This window comes from Ranitomeya variabilis, chromosome 8 (assembly GCF_051348905.1).
Source record: "Ranitomeya variabilis isolate aRanVar5 chromosome 8, aRanVar5.hap1, whole genome shotgun sequence".
NCBI classification, from domain to species: domain Eukaryota; kingdom Metazoa; phylum Chordata; class Amphibia; order Anura; family Dendrobatidae; genus Ranitomeya; species Ranitomeya variabilis.
Window position 1 is genome coordinate 68,604,195 of NC_135239.1, and position 26,355 is coordinate 68,630,549.

General features: G+C 39.9%; 1 protein-coding gene across 6 annotated transcripts in view; it reads right to left on the reverse strand.

The window, feature by feature from the left end:
- Positions 1–3,993: 3,993 nt before the first annotated feature.
- Positions 3,994–26,355, reverse strand: part of PBX1 (PBX homeobox 1) — a 147,136-nt gene continuing 124,774 nt past the window's right edge. For 2 of the 6 annotated variants that reach the window (XM_077276167.1, XM_077276165.1), the window contains 6 exons: positions 25,814–25,949; positions 24,608–24,767; positions 17,320–17,391; positions 12,428–12,540; positions 10,722–10,811; positions 4,125–5,840 (listed from right to left, as the gene is read on the reverse strand). In XM_077276167.1, coding sequence (XP_077132282.1) covers positions 5,748–5,840; positions 10,722–10,811; positions 12,428–12,540; positions 17,320–17,391; positions 24,608–24,767; positions 25,814–25,949 — 664 coding nt within the window. In that variant the 3' untranslated portion in view covers positions 4,125–5,747. Of the gene's footprint in view, positions 5,841–10,721; positions 10,812–12,427; positions 12,541–17,319; positions 17,392–24,607; positions 24,768–25,813; positions 25,950–26,355 lie in introns of all 6 variants that reach the window. The other 4 variants (XM_077276169.1, XM_077276168.1, XM_077276170.1 and 1 more) reach the window with 4 other exon arrangements.

The window sequence follows — 26,355 nt, forward strand, 5'->3', positions numbered from 1 at the left end:
AAGATTCGGGAGGAAAAGGCAAGGGTAATCGTGATAGCCCCTTTTGGTCAAGGAGGCCATGGTTTTCGTGGTTAAAGATGCTGTCCATCTCAGATCCTTGGGTCCTTCCTGATCTGCCGGACCTTCTTTCCCAAGGGCCTGTGATCCATCCGCAAGTAAAACACTTACACTTGACAGCTTCGAACTTGAAAGGTCACTGTTAAACAATAAAGGATTCTCTCCAAATTTAATTGCCACCCTCCAAAAAAGCAGAAAACTGATAACCACCAAAACATACGGTAGAATTTGGAAAAAAAATTTATCTCAGTGTCAGGTGCTGCCTGGGAGGGGGAGGTTCCACTCCCAGCTATATTAAAATTAGAATAGAAGGGCCTAGAACATGGGCTGGCCACAAATACCTTAAAAGTTCAGGTTGCGGAGCAAGGTGCCTTGTACAATTATAACTTGGCAGAGAACCAATTGGTAGCTAAATTTATCAAGGCTGCAAGTAGATCTAGACCTATCTTATCTCGGAGTGTTCCCCCTGGGATCTGAATTTGGTCCTCTCAGCTTTAACAAAGAACCCTTTTCTGAAGCCCCGCTGAAACTATTGTCCCTTAAAACTTCCTTACTAGTGGCCTTTACTTTGGCACGCAGGGTCAGCGATATTCAGGCTTTATCAGCATATCCACCTTTCACCCAAGTTTAAGAGGAGAGATAACCCTCCCTGCTTTCTGTCCCAATCCCAAAAATAGTAGGGAGGAAGCTCTACACACCCTAGATGTGAGGAGATACATAGTCCAATATCTGCATATCTTTGCAATTCTCTCCGTGGTGCCGTCATGGGGGAGAGAGAAAAATATAGTTACTTACCGATAATGGTATTTCTCTGACCCCATGACGGCACCCGTATATTCCCTCCCTTCACGTGTGGGTGTGCACATTCAGCTTTTTATCTAGTTATATGGTTAGTAAAAACTGTCACGCGGAGCTTCTGTTCAGTAATAATATGAGTATTTAATGTAGTTAGTGATGTCTTTAATATGAAAGTTTCTTTAGTGCTCTGTAAAACAACTGATGCGGAAGAGGGGTACCGCCTTTTTATCTGTAGGTTTTCTGTCCCAACAGGGCGGATCCCCTCTCTCCGTGGTGCCGTCATGGGGTCAGAGAAATACAGTTATCGGTAAGTAACTTTTTTTTTTTTTTTATACATTTCAGTAGGCCAACATTTCGGATTTTAAAATAATATTTCAAGCTGGTGTTATAAAGTATTCTAATTTACTAAGATAATGACTTGTGGGTTTTCATTGGCTGTAAGCGATAATCACCAACATTAACAGAAATAAACACTTGAAATAAATCACTGTTTGTAATGACTAATATATGAGTTTCACGTTTTGTATTGAAGAACTGAAATAAATTAACTTTTTGATATTCTAATTTAGCGAAAAGCACTTGTATGTGATGATCTATAAACAAGCTACTATGTTGAGAGGTTTATAGTGATTACATTTTTATATATTTGTATCTATAAACTCTTTTCTCCTTGTGCTGTAGTGTTGTCTGTTGTATATTGTCCAGAGGATTGGTTTTAGATATATACTACTACTATTACCTTTTTGTGGTTTGTCCCTACGTATGTCATCACAATAGGGTCTTATAGGGACTTCTAAAGAGCCGTCGTGGAGCGGGGACGCCATTTGCTTCCAAGAGGGTGCCAACCTCTGCTGTAAGTAGGGACAAAACTAGGGGACAGAATAGGGCGATTGCCATGTACCACTCTGGATTGAATATTTTGATGGGGAGGATTTATTATTTTGTATCTTATTTGAATTTATATCAATATAGTGATTTTCTGTGTAAGATTAATACCACCGGTCAGACAGCCGCAGTTCTCACGCTGTCAGAGTGAGTCAGCAGGTGTAACCGGATGTGAAAAGTTTACCTCAGGTCACAGGGCATTAGCTGATAGGAATAGTCCCATCAGCTTACGGCTGCTGCTGCTAATAACAGCAAAAAGCAGGAGCGGCTGATGGTAGTATTCATCAGCCTGCACCTGCACTCTAAATAAAAAAAAAAAAAAGCATTGTGGGTTCCCCCCGTATTTTTTGATAACCAGCCAAGCAAAACAGCTGCAGGCTGCAACCCTTAATGATCAGCTTTAGCAAGGCTGGTTACCAAGAATAGAGGGGTCCCCACTCTGGTTTTTCAAAAATTATTTAAATAAAATATTTACTAAAGCCACTGTTTTTACTGCAAGTCTGAAATATTGGAACAAAAAAACCGCGATTGCACAGTTTGAACGTGGCTGAGCTTAGGAGATTTATGAACATAGATATATTTAAAGGGAATAAACAGCAAACGTGTAGTCATAAGTATTTGTGACGTGTAATTTCTTGGTGATAAACTCCATTGTGATGAGGAGAGGGCGACATTGTTTAGTTTAGGGTAAAGTACCTAAATATTAATTGAAAACAAAAGAAAAAAAAATAACATACGGTACCTTTCTCAATTTTATTTTTAAAGAGTGACTCCTCCAAATGGTGCTGTTGTTGCACATTTTTCATTTTTCCTATGCCCCTCCATTCCAAAGGTATGTCCCCTGTTAATTAACATGCAACTTTTCTCTTCAACCTACTACACATGTACCACAGAACCCCTTTCTGGATGTATGCCTTTTCTCCTCTAATACAGAAGTTCCAGTTGGTTGAAGGGAAAAGGAGTACAGTTATTAACGGTTGACAAATTTTGGAATGGAGGGGGAACAGAAAAACAAACAAACAGTGACTGATCCTCTTTATAGCAAATTTGTCAACATGATTTTGTTATGTAATCTGACAGCAGAGACAGAGACCCTGATCCCAGCAAAGTATCATTAAGTTTACTGTTGGTAGCAGTTGTTACCGTTTTCTTCTCTGCAGATCTCGAAATGCTGAGCCCTGTGTAACCCCACACCCACCACTGATTGGCTGCTTTTATGCATATTGAAAAAAAAAAAAAAGCAGCCAATCAGTGCAGTGAGGTTAGACTTGGAAGCATGAGACACCTTGTCCTGTAATGATAATCTCCTGCTGATAAATTGCTGATTGTATTGAAACAGCAACACAGCCAAATAAGTGACATTTCTGAAATGAGGGTCTCTGCCCCTACATCATGCTGCTCTCTTGTTGACCGACTATTACTGGATATGTAAGGCAAAATGCACTGTCATGTTGGGCAATTTCATCTACAGTATTGGAGAGGTTATGGGTCGCCAAAAATCTAAAACAAATGCGTAGTATCATGCAGATACCCTACAGCCTTCAGATCTGTCATACTGAAGGCATGTTCTCCTTTTATTTGCCATATTTATCAATCTTTCCCAGAAGTATTTTGGACACCTTAATATAACACTGGATCAGACATCCCAATTTTTTCTTTCAGTCATTGGCCTCAGTAGTGAAAGGTTTTATGAAAGGATTTGCTGCTTTATCAGGAAGTATCACAATTAATCACATGAGTTTTGAAACAAATACGAACTGAAAACAGGAAAAAAAGAATTTATTTCTGGTTCTCAGAAAAGTTATTAAATGTACATTTTATGATGTACCTATTAAGGTTTAACTATTCCAACTTTTTTTCCAACATTTTTTTTTCATAATTTTTTTGCTTTTTATTTTTTTTTAACTTTAGTTTACAAAATGGGTTTATCCGGCAGAATCTTTGAGTCTGCTTATTTAACCCCGTTTCTGCCAGAGGGGCAAATAACAGCATATATGTCAGATTACTCTGGCCGTAAAGGGGGTCATATATGGAAAATGCCCCCACCCTTTCCCCTGAAACAATCCCGAATTTGCCCCAAACCCTGTGCCCGCCCGCTTACCCATCCCTTAGAAAAAAAATTAAAACAATAACTAAAAAGGTGCCCAACTACATTTATCTAGCATTGCGTTATAATTCACAAACGCGCGGTGTTAAAAAGAATTAAAATAAGAAAAAAAAATAAAATCACATGTAGGTAGTTTTGTTTTTTTTGTGTTAAAACTAAGCAAGAAATATGAAAGACATAAAATAGAAATCATCAACCTATTTCCATGCTAAACGGGTGTGATCTCTGTAACAGGACTTTTTTTTTTTAAAGTTTTTTTTCATCTTTTTTTTTTTTTAGTAATAAAGATTATTAAACCCAGGACAACTTTTTGGCTGTTTGATGTCTTTTGTTTTTCTTCTGTCTTTTTATCTTGTGTCTTTTTATGTTTTCTTCAGAATATACAAGAACATCCAGCATCAAATGTTTATCTCAAATATAACAATCGACGATACACAAGTTATGTGAAACCGCAGTGAATGTTAATAAAGCTGAGCACTTCCCTCTGTGTCCGTCTTTCCTCTGTGCGAGTACATGCGGATTTTTGGTATCAAACGTGGATTGATAACACCCCGTGTAGGTGCTTGTGGATAATTGCCAGACTCGAAGATTATTCAGTAATGAAATGGAGGTCCAGAAACGTGACCGATATTAGGCAAAACAATTCCTTGGGTCAAAATCATAATTTACAAGATGTAAGAAGGTTTGAAGGTAGAAGCAGCCATAGTATCTTGGACGGATAAGTGTTGCGAAAAATATCTAAGAAAATTCTGTTTATCATTTCTAATGGACAAAAAAATAAGTCAATGACTGGATATAATTAACATCCGGGTGGAGAAACTGGACGAAATTGACCATAGAACAGTTTGTAGGCTTCACGTCCATCAATCCTTATGATTTTGCAATGTTTGTGTGGTGGACTTCCATCTTCTCAAAAAGAGAGTAGTGTCCAAATCCAAGATTACAGACCATGGACGGAGCTCTGGTTTGATAACAAAGCTTACAGATATATATATTTTTTGCATGGATACTATTTCGTTTTCCCCAAGTGAACTAGCACAAGATCTGCTTCTATGTTCGTAGAAGAACTACGGTCTGAAGAATAGCGCTAAGGTCATTTTAATGATATATGTAGCTGGAACTACTTCTGGTAGCAACACATCATGGAAACTTTATTCCAGTTTATTGTCTTTTAAAATGTACAGCCTTTGGTTAGTATACTTAATCCACGTATATTAAGGGTTTCCTCATGATCCTGTATCTCTAGTAATTTTCTGAAGATGGTCTTTCTCTAAGCTAGAAACAAATTAACCAGAAGTTTGAAGGATAGAAGTCACCAAAGAATGGTTATACTGAAAAAAACTCAAGGTCATGCGTATTGCAGTAACTATGGTTCAGTACCATATTCCAAAAGGATATCTTACTGCATGAGAAGACAATGAATGTCAGGATTTTTGGCCCTCACCCATAATTTAAGCGTTTTCAGAGGGGTAGATGCCAAACACAATTGCTAATTGTCCCATAATTAGTTATAGGTCTTCAGAAGCATTATTTGGGACCATTTAGACATGGCCGTTTGTGTGCATAGGTGCAGCCACATATAAATCAATAACCCAATTAATGTTTCTCACACCGGTAGCTAGTTTTCTGCTCATCCCAAACTATAATTAAAAAAAAATAGTTTAATAAAATAAAAAAAAAAGAAAATGGAAAGGCTACAACCTACAAAAACCGGAATCATTGACAGAAATGTAGGCATGGATTAAGGTGTCAATGCGAGTAATAATGAAGGGTTGGAGAGTTTCTAATGGATATGCCAAAAGAGGTTGCTTTGTTCGCTGCATTCCCACAGTGGCCATCTGGAGTGAGAGGGAAGAGATGGATTCTGGCTTTCAAGAGTAGAAATTCAGGAGCCGGCTGCTCAGTTGGAGGTATCAGAATGGACGCTGCCAGGTCCTTCCGTAGGGGAAGTCACAGACGAAGGGGTGGCCGCATCCTGCCACCCTCCGTTAGCCTGAAAAAAATAAAAATAAAAAATAAAAAAAGTCAACGCTACAAGTATAAAACTAGAACTTTAACATACCCCCATCAGGACAATATTTAAACAGGAAAGTAAAGTAAGAAAGTTTGTTTTCCTACAGGCAGATGTGTCAGGTACTGAAGCGCAGTCTCATTTAAGAGAATGGGATGAGTGATCGCGTCCGGCAAAGCTCCATGTGCCCAGGTCAACAATGAAGGGGATGTGGTGCTCATAAGATCACTGTGGCCTCTCATTATACTGATCTGTAGAGGTCCGCCTTCCATCAAACAATCATGGTTTGAGCCAAGAATCTTAGAATTGATTGTTTTCCCATTGGTGGTCTAAAAGATGCTCAACTTCTTTCTAGCTCCCAATGGAACCATCTGTACATATGTTTTGTCTTCAGATGGGTACTAGAAGATTGATTTTACTGCATGGGAAAATGAGGACACTTATAGGGGACTTCCACTGTATTGGTAATTATCAATAGGTCATCAAAATCAGATCGGTGGGGGTCTAATCTGCAGGAATCAGCAGCCACCACTAAACAGTGACGCAGTGACACTATTTACTGTAGGTTATAACAGCTGAGCGGGGAAAGTGCCGAGTGTCAGCCTATCGATAACAGATCGGTGGACATCCACCATTTTTATAGGTCATTGAGGTCAATGTGGTGGAAAACTCCTTTAATCTGGATTGTGAGCATGCATATTTTAGCCAAAATATCAATGAGAACGTCACCTTTTTGGCCGGCCGCTAGCTGGCGTTGTGAAGTTCGGGTAGAATGGGTTGTCATTATGTGGCGGGTGTACTTATATGCTGCTGGGAAGCCTGACTAACTGTACTGAAGTGACCAAGAGGCTGTTAGTCAACATGGCGCACTATGCGGAACCTTTCAGAAGTCTTATTTAGGCGTGTTTGTGTGTATTTAGAATACCAAGCATCCCCCTTCATGGATGATGTGAGCATGAACGTTCACCAGTATATTACACCTCCACCAGTATATTACACCTCCATCGCATAACATTGTGGCTTGTCAATTTAACAGAAGGTAAGGCTGTGTTATGTTTTGTGCGGTTTCAGGGGTTAAGTGTCTGCCTAAGAAGACAGCCAAGCAGGTGTAGGAAGCCTTATAGGCCATGCGATGCTCCCCAGGAAATCCAATATGTGAAAAGCCTCTTCACAGTGGAGGGAACAGGTCTTTAGTGCCACCTATTGGAGGGGAGTAACCCTATAAGGCAATATCGAACCTAAGATGGGTCTGGCAACATGATATAGCTGTATCCAAATGGAGATTCGGCTTTGGCTTTCTATCATGTTTTAAGGTTCTTGCCCTCCATCAGTGCAAAGTAGGACAGTGGCTGACTGGGTGAGAGGCCTTCGACAGGGGCTCTAAAGGGCAAATATTCTTCCTAAGTAAAACCTGACTTTGTATTCAATTGGAATTGTATCTGAACTGTTCTTCATCAATATCAAAAAAACAAATCTATCTTGGGCCTGCTGACTTAATTCAGATTCTGTAATGAGCTTTCCCATTTTATATATGCACAATGCATGCATCTGGTCCTCACTGAACCTTGAATCCAGCGAGCCTTCACGGCTATCATGGCTTTAAGAAAGGTGTGACCTCTCTCCTTAATGCTGCGTGTTTCTTGATTCAAGGACACAGCTTGCATTTCTGGATCCACCTCTAAGCAGAACCTGGCAGCCTTTTATTTCCCAGCCTATGATTTTGTGGCGGCCTTTCTGTAATCACAGTGGCCTGGTCTTGTCCCCTCCTCTCCAGCGGCCAATCTATCTCAGAACTGTAATTGCCATGTCACAAGATCATCTGTTCCTGTCCCTTCTGCGTCTCTTTAATGCACACAAATGACATTTTATGCTATGTGGGGTCATTGAGAACAAAGTAAGTGACGGCTAGGGACGGTAGAGAATGAGAAAGTATTCAAGAGCGTGACAAGTTGTTCTAGGTCATTCATAATTATATCCAACTTTGTGTGTTTCAGGGTCTGCAATTTACATATCGAGTAGCAATAATAGACCGGGGAACTAAAATCTTACACCCTGGCTACAAAACAACAGGAATCGGTGTAATACCTATTGACAGGAGAACTATTGACAGAAGATGAAAAATTAAAATTGTACACTCTTGTGAGAAGACCTCACTTATGGGGTTTGTGATGTCGGACCAGCACTCATTTTCAGAAAGGAAGGGTTCTATGAACGTTCCCTTTCAGGACTAAGGACATTAGTAGTGTATTACGTAAGGTCCGCATTGAAGTTACTCACAAAAGTAGTTATTACTGACTGAGAAGCTCTACACTAATTATATATATATATATATATATATATACACATACATACACACACACACACACACACACACACTGTATATGCAACATACGTATTCACCATATGGTCCCTAAACTTGTACTTTCTGTGCTTTGTGCAGTATTCCAAGATATGACACTTTTTTTCCATAATTATTATTTGGGGGTGTTTTTTATTGTTGGCACTTGCATATTGGTGCTTTAGGTTTCAACAAATATCTAGCTCATGGCATTCTATCCATTTCCATCTCTCCATACACGTTTGGTTGGGCTAAAGCCCACCATACACAGACTAATATCAGCCGGACCTGCCAATATCTAAACGTTCTTATAGGGGCCACGCCGACTGATTGTTGGGAGAGATGTCAAAGAGGCATGTCCGATTTCAGACTGCCAATCACTGTTCTCCCTGAGATAAGTCACCAGGCAGAGATGTCCATCGGTGGCTTCCAAAAGAAAACACAGGAGTGCTCTACTTATTGAGGACTGAGATTCAACATTCCTGATGCTTTTTTTTCTCCTAACATTGTCTTTTGGTGGAATAGTGAGGAGGCCCCTTGAAATAAGTGCACAAGGCCAACATGAGAAACTTTAAGCACAGGTTTTGTTTTGTTTTGAAGGATGACATGAAATCTTGAAGGTCCCCATTGGCTGAAAATGAATTTTGTTGACTTTAACAGCAAGGATAACACATCCAAAAAATACCCAGATGTCAGACTGCCCCATTAATGCTAACAGTCTTCAGATCCATTCGATTAAAAACGGTCCATATCTGCCGATGTGGGTGCGACCCTCTGACAATCTCATGGTTATGAGGTCCCTGACCATCGTGAATATTGAATTAAACACAACCTTTTGATATCTCGAGTGTCACCCATCCTTGGCCGAGCTGTCAGCGATTGTGTATGGGGGGAGGGTGGGTGTTTTACGAGATTGGTCAACAACTACTAGGGAGTATGGGCATCTTTATTCACTATATTGCAACATGGTGGTGGGGTAAATTAAATTAAATCACCAGTTTCAATTCAGACTTTGATTCATTTTATGCCACTTATGTCAAATGTATACCACATCATAGCAACAAATAAGAATTAGCAGCCAAAACTGGAGGAGGAAAGAAGGTCAATGAAGCCTAGTCATCACATTTGTGCACTTCCATATTATTTTCTATAAACTAAAAAAATAATAATTGTATCCATGATTTCTTTGTGCATTTACGAGCGAAATGATTGCATTTGGCGGGGGTGGGGTGGGTTGTGGGAGCTGGGGAGAAATGATCTGACCTGTTATTTCTTTCTGGAACAATCACCATTATCCGTACAACTGCAGCGAGTAAATGGTGATCACAGGGAAGGACTCATCATGGAGAGTAGCAGGGATAGATTTTGCTACAATAGAAAGGTTGTTTTTTTCTCCTGAATTGAATGCTTTACTTAGGTAATTGGTCATGTTTTTTTTTTTTTCCTGTTATTAAGAAACATTTGCCGTTTCACGCGATCTCTGAATTAAAATGGTCTCCGATAACAAATGGAATGAATCAATACCTGCTTCTGGAGCGCTCTGCTTATTGCGGATGTCACACGCCTCGCGCGCTCTGATGCAAATGTGCGGAGAGCGCCTCATGGTGTGAAATGTGTATAATTAAATACCAGGTCGTTACGGCAGAGATACAGCGCAGTGCAAACATTCTCCGCCAAGCAAATGCAACGCCGAAAATAACAAAACAATTGTATACCTATGTGAGCCTGCGGCTCTCCCCTCCCACGGCACAGTGGGCATCTTGTGTTATTTCTGTGTTTGTGTCGGATCTCACCCCCTCCTCCATTCCTCTGTCACGGCCTTTGGATGGTGGATGGCTGATCTGAGAAATGTATTTGGATTGCTGTCCCAAATCTGCAGCCGCTCTCCCTGTGTCTGTCTTATTGATTTCACTCCATACGACACGGCTTGTCGCTATGAATTTACATGTCATTCCCAGCCGCAAGCACTGCCAGGAATGTTTGCTCCTCTCTGCCGCCCTCCAACAAACACACAAATACGTCCGTGTATGTATGTCTGTGGCTCCGAACTGCTGCACGAGAGCGCTGTAATAATGGCTTATTGCAAAATATAGCGCGTGTAGAGGGGAGTTCAGCTGGCATGTCATAGTCTCCGTCTTGGGGTCTGGAGATTCATTCTTCCATACTTCGGCCCCACCTTCCAAATGGAGACATGTCTGCTTAGCACAGAACTGGTTAACACAGCTGGATCCCACACTTGTTCCGCTGTGGCCAGGCTACGTGTCACCTGTTTGGCGCTTTCCCTCGGCTGACTGTAAGTGGCCGCAGGTGGCACAAGGAAGTTGATTGCGTGTGACAGGCTTGGGCTCCAGCTGCCTACATCGAGCATCATTTGTGGGTAGAGCGCTGGCCGCTGGCTTCACCGGCACAGAGCAGAATAGGTGACCATGAAAGGGAGAGAAGTGTGTGCAATGTGGCAGTCAGGGCCCTGTGGACTTGAAATAATTGGGAAACAGACAGGGAAAACAAGAGGTTTCTTTGCTTACACTGATGCCCTGCGGACTGTACATCTGATTCGCTGACAGAGTCTCACTGTATCCGCCTGTCTGACTGATAACATGGCGAAGGGTATCCACCTGGAAGACAGACAATACTAATGGTGAGGAGAGGGCACCATGACACGATGAGGACAGAGACAGGACACAAAGAGGAACATACAGGAAAAAAAGGAAGAACATCGAAAGGATAAAGTGTGAAATACATGACACAAGATAAGGAAAGGGAAAAAAGGAATCCAGCCATTGAGGGGAAGAGAGGAAAGGTAAAGTCACAGGAAACATACAGAAAGTCAGAAGTAAGGGGAAAAGAAAGAAAACAAAACCAGCAAAGAACCATTAAACATCTAAAAAGGCAAAAAAACAAAACAATGTATGTATATGCTGAAACCAAGGAACAGAATATAACTGCTTAAAATAATGAAGGGGAAACCAAAATATTTTCATTTGTCCTCTGTAAGCAGCCAACAGCAGCAACCAGTCTGTCAGACCCTATCAAACGGGCAATATATGTGAATGCAGCAGTAATGAAAGCAGTTAGTAGATATAATTTGGGAATTGAGATGTCATTTTACATATTCTTGTAAAAAAAAAAAAAAAAATCTGTTCAATTTTAGAGATGCAATAATTTTAGAACCATAGATTATTAATAGTTTTATCCAGGAGTCGAACTGTCAAGAAACCAGTTCACTACATTTAGAAGAGTTCTGCATCCTTCAAGAAATTTACGGAAAATTGCATAGGTCTGAGCGCACAAACAATCAGAGTGACATCGGATCGAAAGACAACCAATCTCCAAACATCACGATAACTCACACCCAAAGAGCCCACCATTTTATTATTTACAACCCACTTTGGTTTTACATCTGGATATTTTTGGTCTCAGTTTTCGGTAACATAGTAGCACCAGGAAGGCTCGGTTTTCGCCACAGTCGCTTGTGTGTATATTGGAAAGCCACAACATTTATCAGTCACATGGCGCTTTAAATCAATATTGGACGTTGGTGTCACGCTATGGTGTGCAACACTTTGTCGGGAGGATTATTGCTACAGGCTATGCTAGTCCTGTCAAATATAATGAAACTGGCCCCAGAACCTAAAGACCCCAATACACAGATAAAAGGCAGTCCCACAAAAATTGGATGAGCAACCATCTGACATGTAGGAAAGGCCTCTTAAATCTCTATTGACAAAAATCAGACTGTTCAAATGCCTGATCCTTTTGTTTTCAGGGGATATAAGCCACTGACATAGTTGTCTGGATGTGGCTTTCTCCCCTCTGCCTACTGAAAACACGATCAAGACAGAAGATCGCAGTTGACAAACGTTGGCCACAAACCCCAGCCGTTGGCCAGCAGGTTTATTGTTCTATTCCAATCACATCTCATCCTGTATCAGGGATTTTGGACTTGCCCAAAATTGCCTTTGGACTTCCCAAGGAACAATCTCTAAACGTGTGGTTGCCAGAGTACACCACCAACATTAGCTTTGGCCAGGTCACAAGACCATAATTTTCTTTATATCTTTGGGAATGTGGCAAACACCACTACTATCTTTATAAATAAGTGTATTTTTTTGCCGCTTTTTTTTTTTTATATCCAGAAGCTCATGATAGAAAACCCCAACAGTCGACAACTTCCTTCATAAACCATTACGTCACCAATGCCTTTGTTCCCAAATCATCTGAAGGTCCCTACCTGTGACTGTACGTTGGCTCCAACCTGGGCACCTTGGTAAGAATCTCCATTGAGAGACTGCACGCTCATGAACAAATCTCCAGAGTTTGACATGTTAAAAGAACTGGAAGAACCTGGAAAGGAAAGAGTGAGGCACCTGAATCAAAGAAAGAAGGAAGTTCAAACCCCGGAGAGGAGGTCTGACATGCATAGTTATATGGTGAGACAGGCAGATGAGGAGGCTGAACAGAGTTAGTACAAGGGATAAAGATTCAATAATTAAAAGGGAAAATTAGGAGGAGAGAAAAGATACCTGCAGGTTTACGAAAGAAAGGAACAAATGAAGACAGCCCATGTTTAGTATGAGGAGGATAAGTTATTATTCTTGTGATCTGAGATGGGTTAGTGGGGAGGATTTGTTCACTGAATTTGCATCACATGGAGGTGAACAGGTTTGGTTTTCTGTGCCCAAGAATTAGACAAGCCATACACTGTATAATGCCGAGTCTCATGTCATGAGTGTAACAAATAAATCATTAGACATTTAAACTTGTAGAAAAACCTTATTGAATCAGAATTTAATCAAATAATACCATTTAGTACCTGATAAAACAATGTAATAAAGGCCAAAAGGATCTAAAGGCTACAGCACTGGAAACATTTTTTTTTTTACTTAAATGCATGTATTTGGAGCTAAACATCAGTTTTTGCAATTGTGATTTGTTGAAAATGTTGCACGGTTTGCTGTATGGAACCTCTGTATTATTTTGGTTAAGTGAGTTAACTGAGAATCCATTAGCAAGCTCACACTGATGGGAGCATTGGAAACCATTATTTTATTTATTTATTTTTAATTCCTCTCAGCTGATTTATGACCATAAATGACATTAAAGTAAATATGTGGTGAAAAAAAAAGCCTATAGAAACCCAATGGTGCAAAATCTAACAAAACACAATTGCACATACAGAAATAAATGCATTTTAGTAGTTAAAGGGTGGTGTCTACCTTTGGGGGACAATTTTTGGGGGGACTAGGACATAAGCATGCAACTATTACGTGAGTGTTCAAATCCAAATTGTGAGCTCTATAAACCCACTTAAAATCCGCTCTACATTAGACCTCGACCAATCAGATATTGATGACCCATTATAAGAATATTAAAGTCACAGAGGACCCCTTTAATTTACACAATATGAGCGTTAAATGTAGTAACTAGTCATGAGCAAAAATGCTGGGATAAGGCATTATTCAAGCATGCTCATGTGCTAACTGAGTGACTTCATCGTGCTCGAAAAATATGTTCGAGTCCCCGCGGCTGCATTTCTCGCAGATATTCGACAGCCGCAACACATGTAGGGATGGCCTGTTTGTAGCGGCGAGACATGCAGCCGCGGGGACACAAACATATTTCGAGCACCCTGAAGACCCTCAGCACACGAGCATGCTCAGATAACACCTTATCCCAGCACGTTCGCTTATCACTAGTAGTAACATGTTCTAGAAAAATGAATTTAACTCTAGAAATTTTCAATTTGGGGAGGTGGATTCTAGAAACTGAAATCCCCTGGGCAATACTTGTGTTTGACCATGTCAAAATAAAAAGCCCCTAGCACCATATGCGTGAAATACAGCCTATATTTAAGTGCGGACAGCCACCATGGACGACAATATCCTATACAATATAACATCCTGTCAGAGGCTTTACTAGATATCCGATGTCCTTATACAATATAGATGGAAGTGCAGCAAAAAAATCAGTCAATCTGTAACAACCTCCTCAATCCTTTTTAAAAGGGTTGTAAATGATTAAAACAAAAATCACATACATGGGTTGGGTTGGTTTTGTCAGGACCACAGAATTGAATGAGACCGAGCTGTAATACTTCACATGACCTGGAGACAGGTGTGGCGCTGTTTTAGAACAATTGAAGCCATATATTTTTCTGAATCAATTTTTATTTAGGGTTTTGTTTAAAAGGAGGGAAAAAGGGTCATTTAAAAACCACAGCAATTCCACTGCTAGATTTTTAGTATTGATACTAGTGCACTCACATTAAATTATTGATGACATGATGGCTTTATGTGAATGTGTCCGTATGACTACAGCAATTACCAAATCGATAAAGTTTTAGGCTTGGTTTTCTTTTATTTATAGATGCACGATAAAAACAATTAAAAGTAGGTTTTTTGCACCTTTAAAAGTACGGAAATAATTTAGATTTTTCAGTTCGCCGGTCTGTGTGCGGGTGGGATGTTTTCTTTAATTCCACTTGGTACATTATGACTGAGTGCTGTTATTAGAGGCAGGATGAATTCAGCAATACTACATACACAGATGTGTTCTTTTATTGGGGGGGGAGTTAAAGGATTTTATTATCCGTAAAAGGTTGTCCACCATAAAAATCTGGCTGGTTTCTTGCAATACCACAAATAACCAAGTGTGGCACTATATAACTATATATATATATGTATATGTATATATATATATATATATATATATATATATATATATATATATATATATATATATATATATATATATATATATATATATATATATATATATATATATATATACATATACATACATATATATATACATATACATATACATATACATATATATATATATATATATATATATATATATATATATATACACACACACACACACACACACACACACACACACACACACACACACACACATATATATATATACACACACAGCTCAAAAAAAGTAAAGGGAACACAAGCAGCAGAATATGACTCCAGGTAAATCAAACTTCTGTGAAATCAAACTGTCCACTTCGGAAGCAACACTGTTTGACAATCAATTTCACATGCTGTTGTGCAAATGGAATAGACAACAGATGGAAATTATTGGCAATTATCAAGACACACTCAATAAAGGAGTGGTTCTGCAGGTGGGGACCACAGACCACATCTCAGTACCAATGCTTTCTGGATGATGTTTTGGTCACTTTTGAATGTTGGTTGTGCTTTCACACTTGTGGTAACATGAGACGGACTCTACAACCCACACAAGTGGCTCAGGAAGAGCAGCTCATCCAGGATGGCACATCAATGAGAGCTGTGGCAAGAAGGTTTGCGGTGTCTGTCAGCGTAGTGTCCAGAGGTTGGAGGCGCTACCAGGAGACAGGCCAGTACACCAGGAGACGTGGAGGGGGGCGTAGGAGGGAAACGACCTAGCAGCAGGATAGCTAACTCAGTCTTTGTGCAAAGAGGAACTGGAAGAGCACTGCCAGTGCCCTGCAAAATGACCTCCAGCAGGCCACAAATGTGCAAGTATCTGCACAAATGGTTAGAAACTGACTCCATGAGGATGGTCTGAGTGCCCGACGTCCACAGATGGGGGTTGTGCTCACAGCCCAACACTGTGCAGGATGCTTGGCATTTGCCACAGAACACCAGGATTGGCAAATTCGCCACTGGCGCCCTGTGCTCTTCACAGATGAAAACAGGTTCACACTGAGAACATGTGACCGGCGCGACAGTCTGGAGATGCTGTGGAGAGCAATCTTCTGCCTGCAACATCCTTCAGCATGACCAGTTTGGCAGTGGGTCAGTAATGGTGTGGGGTGCAATTTCTTTGGAGGGCCACACAGCCCTCCATGTGCTCGCCAGAGGCAGCCTGACTGCCATTAGGTACCGAGATGAAATCCTCAGACCCCTTGTGAGACCATATGCTGGTGCGGTTGGCCCTAGGTTCCTCCTAATGCAGCACAATGAAAGAACTCATGTGGCTGGAGTGTCAGCAATTCCTGCAAGATGAAGGCATTGAAGCTATGGACTGGCCCACCCATTCCCCAGACCTGAATCTGATTGAACACATCTGGGACATCATGTCTCGCACCATCCACCAACGTCACATTGCACAACAGACTGTCCAGGAGTTGGTGGATGCTTTAGTCCAGGTCTTTGAGGAGATCCCTCAGGAGACCATCCGCCGCCTCATCAGGAGCATGCCCAGGCATTGTAGGGAGATCATACAGGCACTTGGAGGCCACGCACACTACTGAGCATCATTTCCTTGTCTTGAAGCATTTCCACTGAAGTTAGATCAGCCTGTAACTTCATTTTCCACTTTGATTTTGAGCAGCATTCCAACTCCAGACCTCCGTGGGATATTAGTTGTGATTTACGTTGGTCATTTTTAGGTTTCATTGTTCTCAACACATTCCACTATGTAATGAATAAAGATTTACAACTGGAATATTTCATTCAGTGATATCTAGGATGTGGGATTTTAGTGTTCCCTTTATTTTTTTCAGCAGTGTATATATATATTACACATACATACATACACACACACTTTTAAGCCTTACAAAAGAACTACAGCTAGTATTGACTCATAAGAATAAACCAAAGATCAGGATTATATATTTATTCGAAAAGCAGTACAGTGGGCGTAAATGCAGTAATAATTCTGCTTTCACTAGCCATTATACATGTGCACTGTTCCTACGGACAGGACTTGTACAGCGCTGCACATGGTTGTAGCACACTGCTGTGGTAAAGTTACAGATCGGATGTGCAGTCACAGCACATACTACAGTATGGTTAGTAAAATCTTACACTTTGACTGATTATATATTATTACTGCCCACACAAAGGTAAAAGAGGCAGTGACAATTAGGGAGTCTGTGGGCGAGCATGACTGTACGTAGACCTGTTTTATTTCTAACCACCATAGATGGGTATCCTCCTAATACCAAGGCTGAAGAATGGACCAAGACAAATGGATGTAAAGAGCAAACTGATGACAATCATCTAAAATAAAATAAAAATATATTTTTTTTTAACACCAACCAATAGTTGATACCACAAAACAACCACAAGACTATAGCCAAAGTCACGTGCACGCGTCCGGAGGACCATGCGTACTAACCGAGGTTCTGTGGTGACAGGAACTGCATTTTGTTTTGTGGTGCCACTGCCCCGCGTTCCGTCTGTTTGCTTCCTGAATGAAACACAATACAAAACCAGCAATTTCAAGGATATCAGCCCTTAAGCTTGTCATTGGCATACAGAGAAGCATTTAACTGCAGGGTTAGCGAGCAATGTGTGCAGCTGGAGACTGGTTGACCACATGGCTTTACGTGAACCGTCTGATCTACAGTCAGTGTAAATTAGGAGAGACACTGGCGAGACATGATCATCCTACCCTAGCTCTCTAGGAGCGACCCGTTGTTACATCATAGCTTCACATAGCAGAAGGTCAACAAGAACTGGAAGTACAAATGCTGTATTTTCAAAACGAAGAGGTAATGTGGAAGTACGTTATATAGAAAGAAAAAAATATAAGTGTTCCTGCATAAAGGACTTAAATAACTTCCCATTTTTAGAAGTTTAGTAGTTTTGATTTTTTTTTCTTTTTAATCTAAATGGGTTACAAAAAACAATGCATGGAAGTGTATTTCCAAACCAGGTTTGGGGACGTGCTGATGCAAGATGGACCGGACAGTTCCCGAGGAAACAGTTGAATGCCTGGCAAGTATCGTACAAATAACCTATTGATCAGTATCACGATACTTGCCGGGCATCTAATGGCTGCCTTGACAGCTATGCCATCCAGTGTATACAAGTGCCTCACAATCAATGCAAAAATGAACAGAAATGAACACCACTAAACGGGTTGTTCAAGAGTGCAAACCTGGGAGGTACATTCAAAGTACTAATTAAAAAAAAATACGTATTTCACTCAAAATTACATAGTTTTCTTTTTTAAATCAAAATCATCCATCTGGCTCATGCATTTTGATTTCCTCGCGTGCTTGAGTTTGTCTACAAGCACAGAGCCCTGAACTTAACTTCCAATAACATTGCGACTGCTCTCCACTTATCCCTATCATCTACCCAGCACCCCTCTCTGATCACGTTGGGTCTACGGGACGTCTGGGCTCAGTCGCTTATAGTCTCAGTGCATGCGCGGTATCTTAGTGTTGCTCATGAACGGTGACAATCACAGCTGCATCCTGACCATGGACTTGGCATGAATGCTGATGACATATACAAGGGGAAAGGGAATAACGCAGCCAAGATCAAGTGTCGGATGTACAGAACAGGACCTTGGATAAGAAAAGTAGAGGAAATTAAGTCACATGATCCACACCTCATTCAGATATCTGTGAGACAAAATAAAAAAGTAGGGGGAAAAAAATCTGTGATGTACCAAGTATAAAATGAATGGTAAAAAAAAAGGATCTCCTCTAAAAAACAAAAGTATCAAGCCTTCTAATTCATCATGCCTACGACTTCTTTCCTTGGGTATCAAAGTCATCAAGTTCTGCCAAAATCAGTGGGCTGGGATGACTTTTCAATAGCTAAAAAGCCAACTAAAAAGAGTGTGAAAGATCGTAGACTATACATTTTCAACTGTGGCAATTGTTCTTCATCATTATCGCCGAGTATGAGGTTCAGACATGGGAGGATCATACTAGGGTCAATTTCTACAACCACTTAATTTACAATTAACGCACAAATCTAGATTAGTGGTACCTGGTTAGGAACAACCAATAACTTCCTAAACTTCTTTTTGGATGCGTGCTACAGCCAAATATAAACAGGGGAACTATGATAAGAAAAGTGACTGGACCGAGTTACACACCGAGTTATTTCTCTTTTTTCTTCAGACGGGCCTCTCATCTTGCATCTCCAGGTGGTAAACTTAACGTTGGAGAGTGCCGTATTAATAAAGGATTTTGAGTCACTGGCTGATGCATGTGACAGTAAAAGGAATAATCCTTTCAAATCTTATTGTTGGAAAACTCTAGTGGGTCTTTATTCTACTGACTTTCATCACTGGAGTTCTGTAAAGTTTTATTCAAAAACATATCATGTGTCAAAGATCTTGTGATGTAGAAAAATCAAAGCTATGCAGGCAATGGTCGCGACTATTGTGTCTCCTACTGGAAAGAAAACTTTTTCCAGCTACTTTATTTTTAATCTTCATTGGATTTTCTTGTTTCACAATTTTTTTACTTTATCAGTTAACTTAGCACAAACATAATTTATCTTCAACTCGATAGATCTCAATATCGGATTTCCCCATTATCAAGTCAATGCATAACATTTAGTCTGATTTTAGGAAGATGCGTTAACTCTAGCATGTATTGGAATGTGGAAGGGAGTGTAGTACCATGCAGAAACCAACATTAAGGGAGAAACATGGAAAACTCAAAACATGTTCAAACATAGATCCGTAGTCAGATATGATGGCACAAAGATAACATTCAACAGAGCATGTGAAAATGGTGTACATATACTCTACTAATACATACAAGCTTTAAGAAAGCTTTATTGCTTTACATTGTCCTCTATGACAATAACAAAGTGTTATAAAATGGATAAAAGTGTAATAAATACCATAATAATGCTGAACATAAACAAAAACTAGAGCATGTAGGAGAGAGCCCTGTACATATAAATACATTAAAAAAACTGGAGGTTGGCCTTCCTTAACCTCTGGCAACCGAGTGTCATTGCCAGAGGAAGCAAAGTCTTAAATGCGGACCTTAACAAGGACCTGTCACCAGGTAAATAGTATTTTGGCCCAGCCGCTCCTGAATATAATAATATATATATATATATATATATATATATATATATATATATATATATATATATATATATATATATAACCTGCGACATGAAACTATTAGTGATGAGCGAGTAGACTCGTTGCTCGGGTTTTCCCGAGCACGCTCGGGTGACCTCTGAGTATTTGTTAGCGTTCGGAGATTTAGTTTTCATCTCCGCAGCTGAATGATTTACAGCTACTAGACAGCTTGAATACATGTGGGGATTCCCGAGTAACCAGGCAACACCCACAGGTACTTAGGCTGGCTAGTAGCTGTAAATCATTTAGCAACGAGTATACTCGCTCATCACTAGAAACTATCCTTCCACAACCTCGCCTTTAAAGTGGGGGCGATACGAAGCGCAATATGGACTTATCTGGTGGAGATATTGGTCTAGATGAGAGGTTAAGGAATTGCTCACCTTTTGGGGATGTTTTACCCACAACTGAGGAATCCAGATGAGAGCTGCTGCAGTACCCTCAGGTCTGAAATTACCACGATGCAAAACAATCGGTGGATAGGAATTGTAGTCTGCATTGATATGCTAGAGTCAAGAAATCCAGAGGACGCGATCAGGGATTAGATCATGAGGTTCATTCTCAACACATTTGAGGTTCTCTTGTTGAAGAAGTTGGTTCAACTTTAAAGCGCATTGAGAATAAACTGCATAATCTAATACATCAAGTTCTCGGGATTTCTGGAATCTAGTACAGCAGTGCAGACTACTACCCCAACACTTCACCAATTGTACAACCTCACCTTAGTAGCAGAGATTGGCTGTTCCTCACCCAGTGTTAGGCCTTGGCTGTACACTTGGCTGTAATTCCTTAAGAGGACTTTTCGTCACGTTTTTCATGTTGAGCTGGACACAGGTGTAAGAGTGGCTGCAGCAGAATAAACCTTTTTTATTTTGTCCCTACTTTGCGTAGACGAAGCTGACGCGAAACGCACGTTGGGGCAACGGTGCTGTCCTGGTCTGACGCCTGCAGTGTGGTAAGAGCATTGAGATGGATCTTTACATATAGCTACCTGGGGTATTAGCCTGTGTACAGGGCTCTACCAATGTTTCTTTATACAATTCATCTATTTTCCACCTGACTCTGTGCTCTGCACTTATATGCATATGATCTCTTTACTTATGGCGTTGGTGATGGACAGCACCAGTTGTTTTGGTCTGTGCTACCCACCCTGTGTGTAACTTTCTATTTATGTCATGTAATATTGTTAATTTATGTATGTTATTTTTATGTAATAATAAAACTTCAATTTTTATGGACATGTACTCCAATTTCCCTTGGTTTGTTTGCGTAGATATTAGCATTCAAAATATTTGACACCTAATGAGTTAACTTTTGCCAAGTCCAAGTGGATGTTCTCAGACAGGAACATATAGGGAGAAGGGCACGCACCCAGTGAAAACTATCTGATAACACCCACTTGATCTTAACTCATTAGGTGCCAAATACTTTAAATGGCAATATCTCTGCAACAGAGAATAAAAAAAGTTTTATTCCGTTCTACAGTCACTATTACATCATATGTCTAATTCAACATGAAACATTTGGTGATAGGACATCTTTAAAAATCCCTGAATTTGTGCAAATGTGGCTTAAAAACAGAATCCGTTTTTCTAGTTAAAAAAGGTTTTCAAAATAGAAATCTAAATCAACTACATATTTGATCTGTTCACTTTGCATTAAAAACATAGAAAAGTGTTACTAGTTTATTTTTATCAATTAATACATTCTTCTTTTGCAGTACTGTAAATTTAACACAGAACCTCAATTTACATAGGTCAATTTCTGATGACACATTCCCTTTAGCGGAGTGTCTTATTTCTCCCAGGCCATCAACCCCTGTAGACTATACTGTGGTCTCCTCTTCTCCTTATCTTATGTCAACACAGTCAGATGTAGAACTTCTGAGTGCTCCGTCCTCACAATATCGCTGCCAATAGCAATGAAATGCTTCTAGCACAGGCTGGCTTATGGGAAACAGAAATGTGTATTTAAATACATGCCTCCTGTTTCTTTTATTTCCCTATACTCCTAATTGCAATGTAAGCGCTTTCAGGGAAGGGAATTCCACTTTATGTTTATTAAAGTACCATATACCTGTCATCCAGCTAACAAACAGAACTGCATATTGCCAACAGCATATGTTTATTCCTCAAAAAGAAATGAAGGCACGAAATGTGCCCGTAAAGTTAAATACTGCCCGACGCAGAGAAAGACTGCTTACAGACAGAGATTGAGGCCCAAAAAAAAATAAATGAAAGTAAAGGTCAGCCCATAAGATTGGATAGGCTTTTCTAAAAGAATTTGGATGTGGTGAATGTGTAATTTTCATGTCGGTAATGTTGGCTATTGATTGATAACTTCTGGGGTTATGTTAGATAAGTGTGGGTCTGAAAACAGAGACTCAAACAGATCACAAGATTTGCTGCTCCGTTTAGACCATGGTCTATAATGAAGTCAGAAGGTAACAAATGGAGAAGAAACCACATAGTCTATTAGTGTCTTCCATAAATAAAAAAATGGTCAAGTGATCTCCATATCTTCAGCTGGTTTCTATATTCCCCTAAAACCCAATTTTTCTCCACCCAGCCAAATTTTAGGCATCAGACAGGTTTGGGCTTCAGTTCGTTTTAGCAACACCCGTGGATTGTGGCCTGAAATGCGTCAGTGTCAATGCTTTACAAGTACACAAAGATTGTATTAGTGACTGAGCGATGCCCACCTTTACTGTTGGTGGGACTTCAGAAAACAAAACTGCATAAAATGTAACACTAACCATATATCTTTATAGTTTAACAAGCAATAAGACAAATATATATATACACAATCTATAAAAATTAAAATTAATGATTACAAGATGACTAATGAAAGAAACATCCATGCTATATTGGATGGTTACTTGATGCAAATTGACAAAACGAATGGTTAGATCAAACCCATAACCTATGCAAACATACAAAAGGCATAATAAAGAAAAAAAAAAGTGTAACCTTGCATACATGGACAGGAACGAAGCCCCTACCAAGGTCTAATCTTCTAATATCACCTCTGTGCTATGATGCATTTTATTCCATGCTGCTGCCCCAATCCCCATCGCTCTTTGTCTATCATTCCTAACCTCTATCCGTGTTATGCTCAATTCCCCATAGTTCAATCCTTAATCTCTTTTCTGGAGACTTGCCAACTATCCCAGAATCAATTCCTGGAGATTTCATTAGCCAAATGACTTAATGATGACATCAACAAGTGATCAACTACAGAGATCTAATTATTGCACAGCCTGTAGCAATAAATTATACAGATCATTCCAATGGAGTTTGTGCCAAAATAATGATCGTATTATTGAAGGATTTGGTAAGATCACCCTTCACGCTTGGCTCTCAAATTCAATAAGGCGCCAATGAGGAATACTCTGTACAGGATGAATAAGGTAATGATCAGACAACGGTTCTGGTAAGTGTAGAGCGGCCATTACATTGCATAATGGGTAGCATTCACATAGTGCAGCAAATGGTTTGGTGCAGAAATATTTTTGACACATCGAAGAGCAGGTAGAGTTGACCCGTCTGTCTTTGTGAAAGCTTTGATTCTCCACCTTAGGGAGGGACTGAATAAAGCTTAGGCTGCCCTACTGCTGACCGAGCAATGGCGCAGCTTAGGAATCTTTATTTCTTAAGCCTCCCATTTTATATACATTGGTAGGGGAGGAAAAATAGTTGATATACTTGATTTTACTTTTTGGTTGTGATTACGAAACCAGACTTCATACCCTTTAATATTAAACTAAAATTTTAAAAAATACCCACATAAAAGAAGTCTACAGAACAGATCGGTCTGGTCCTGTTGAAGGACAAATCTTGAATATATTACAATATTAAAAAATAAAATGATCAAATCAGCAAGAACATTACAAATCAAGAGTAAATAAGGCCGCAAAGTTTCAGTAAGATCTTGGTGGTCCTACAATACCATAAATGAAGAAAGATCACGACAATTGCAAAAAATGTAATGCATCAGCATTGAGGTTCATGGGGTTATCCCTTTTATAATTTCAACCCTTTTTTATATAGGTAATATGGGCAAGCTACCCTGTTGAGACGGTAGACCAGCCATTTCATAAAGGCCACAAATAAAGTAAAAGCACAAGTTATCATGATGTTTAATAGTAGAAAAAGAGCACAAAATGGCAGCTGCTGCGGGCTATTTCAAGAGGCTTTAATAACTCAAATCCCAATATTACTGAGGTAATTATAGGTGTGAAAAAGACATTAGAGAATATGGTAATATCTGAACACAGACAGCGGGAAGCTAATCTAGAAAAGAAGCAAGGGAAAGCAAAAACAAAAACAGGGAAGAGACAATATAGAAGAGCAAAGAGTAAGGGCACAAACAAGACAGAAGGGAAGACGAGGACGGCAATGGCATCGAGACAAGATGGGGAGAGAACAAAGTGGACAAAAAGTCTATAGTAATGAAAGGCTGGAGGTAAAAGAGAAAACTAAAATAGCAACAAACAAAAAGAAAAAAAAAAAGAAAGAAAAAGAAAAAAAGAAAAGAAAACAAAAAAACATAAACTAACCAGCAGAACTGGGAGTTGAGGGCGAATTGGCTTGACTTCCGTGAACTGACACATTGGTAGCAGTCACAGCTGTTTTGGCAGCATATATATTGGCTTCCTCTTGAAATTTACCTATGTTCTTCTTGTAGCGGATTCGCTTATTTCCAAACCAGTTTGATACCTGCAGTTTGTGCGACAGAAACAGGGAGAACTGTTTACAGAGAGAAGTTTGTAAAGTTTAACATACGTACAGTATATACATTGTCCTTCACTTAACGGCACATTGAATTATCTATGCACCCAAACTTTACGGAAATAGATCGATTGTACCCCTTTTAAGGATTGTTGACCAGTGTGAGGTCCTGAGACCCCCACTGATCTAGCAAACAAGGGGCAGAGGCACTCATCTGAGGCATGTGTGTGTGAGCACATCAATGTTCAGAGCTACAGACTTTGTATGGAGCCCATAGACCGATCATCATATCATCATGCTCTAGTGCATTGGCTCAGCCCTTTGGTTTCAGTCATCGGCGGGGGTATCAGGAATCCCAACTTTCACCAATCAATAGTACACTTTAAGGGATTGTCCATTTTTTTTACAATTTAATTGTCCAAAGCCTTGTCCTATTAGAAACATCAAAGTGATCTTTAGTCACAGACCGCTGCTCTAGTGTTGCGGTGCAGTTGCTTCCCCAGACTTTGTTGCCACAGCTGCAGCGATGCAGTCTTGTCTATATGTGACTGCTGCAGCCAATCATTTAATCAGCAGTGATGCTGAAGTAGACGGGACAAGACCACTGAGCCCTGTGATTAGCTGCAGCGGTCACATAATGCAAATGTGATGCCACTGCTACAGCTGTGTTAAAGAACAAAGGCAGCACTGGAGGAGAAGTTGGTGAGTAAAGCCAATTTAGTCATTGTTAAACAAATGTTAAAGAACAACCCCTTTAAGAGTTAAGGTAATATAGGAAAACATTTTAAAGTTGATACACTGAGTCTACGATTTTCCAATAAGACAATAAACCAATACTATGAACTTGTCTCAATGAGACTCTGGGCTTTGCGATAAGACGAGCCCCATCTATAAGCTCGAATGTGCCCTCCAATGGGCGTATCAGGTAAAGTGTAGGACATAATCCACTACATGTCGTAGAACTTCGAGGAATAATAATGCCAAGAGTCACAGGGACTAAGAAATTCTGTAGAAGGCGTGCAGACGTGCTCTACCTGTGATACGGTGATGCCACACTTCTTGGCTAGCTCCTCTTTGGCCTCTTCACTGGGGTATGGGTTGCTGAGGTGTGAATAGAAATACTCGTTCAAAATTTCTGTAGCTTGCTTGTTGAAGTTTCTTCTCTTCCGTCTATCAAAAAGAAAAAAAAAAAAAATAATAATAATAAGATCATTGTTAAAAACGCTTTCTCTTTTTCCTAAATTAATTTTACTAATATATTAGGCTTGCGCAATACATGGCATATTGATTCCATCTGTATAATTGTTTTGCACATATTCAGCCCATCTTCTGTTTCACCATACTGATCGTCATTGCTAACAATTGTTTAGGTTGGCTCAATGAGGCGTTCCATAAAACTGAACTTTTTTTTTTCTACATATACAATCATGGCACGTTACAGTTCCTTGCGAAAGTACTCTGCCCCCAGGAACTTTTCAACCTTTTCCCACATATCATGCTTTAAACAAAGATACCAAATGTCAATTTTTGGTGAAGAATCAACAAGAAGTAGAACACAATTGTGAAGTTGAACGAA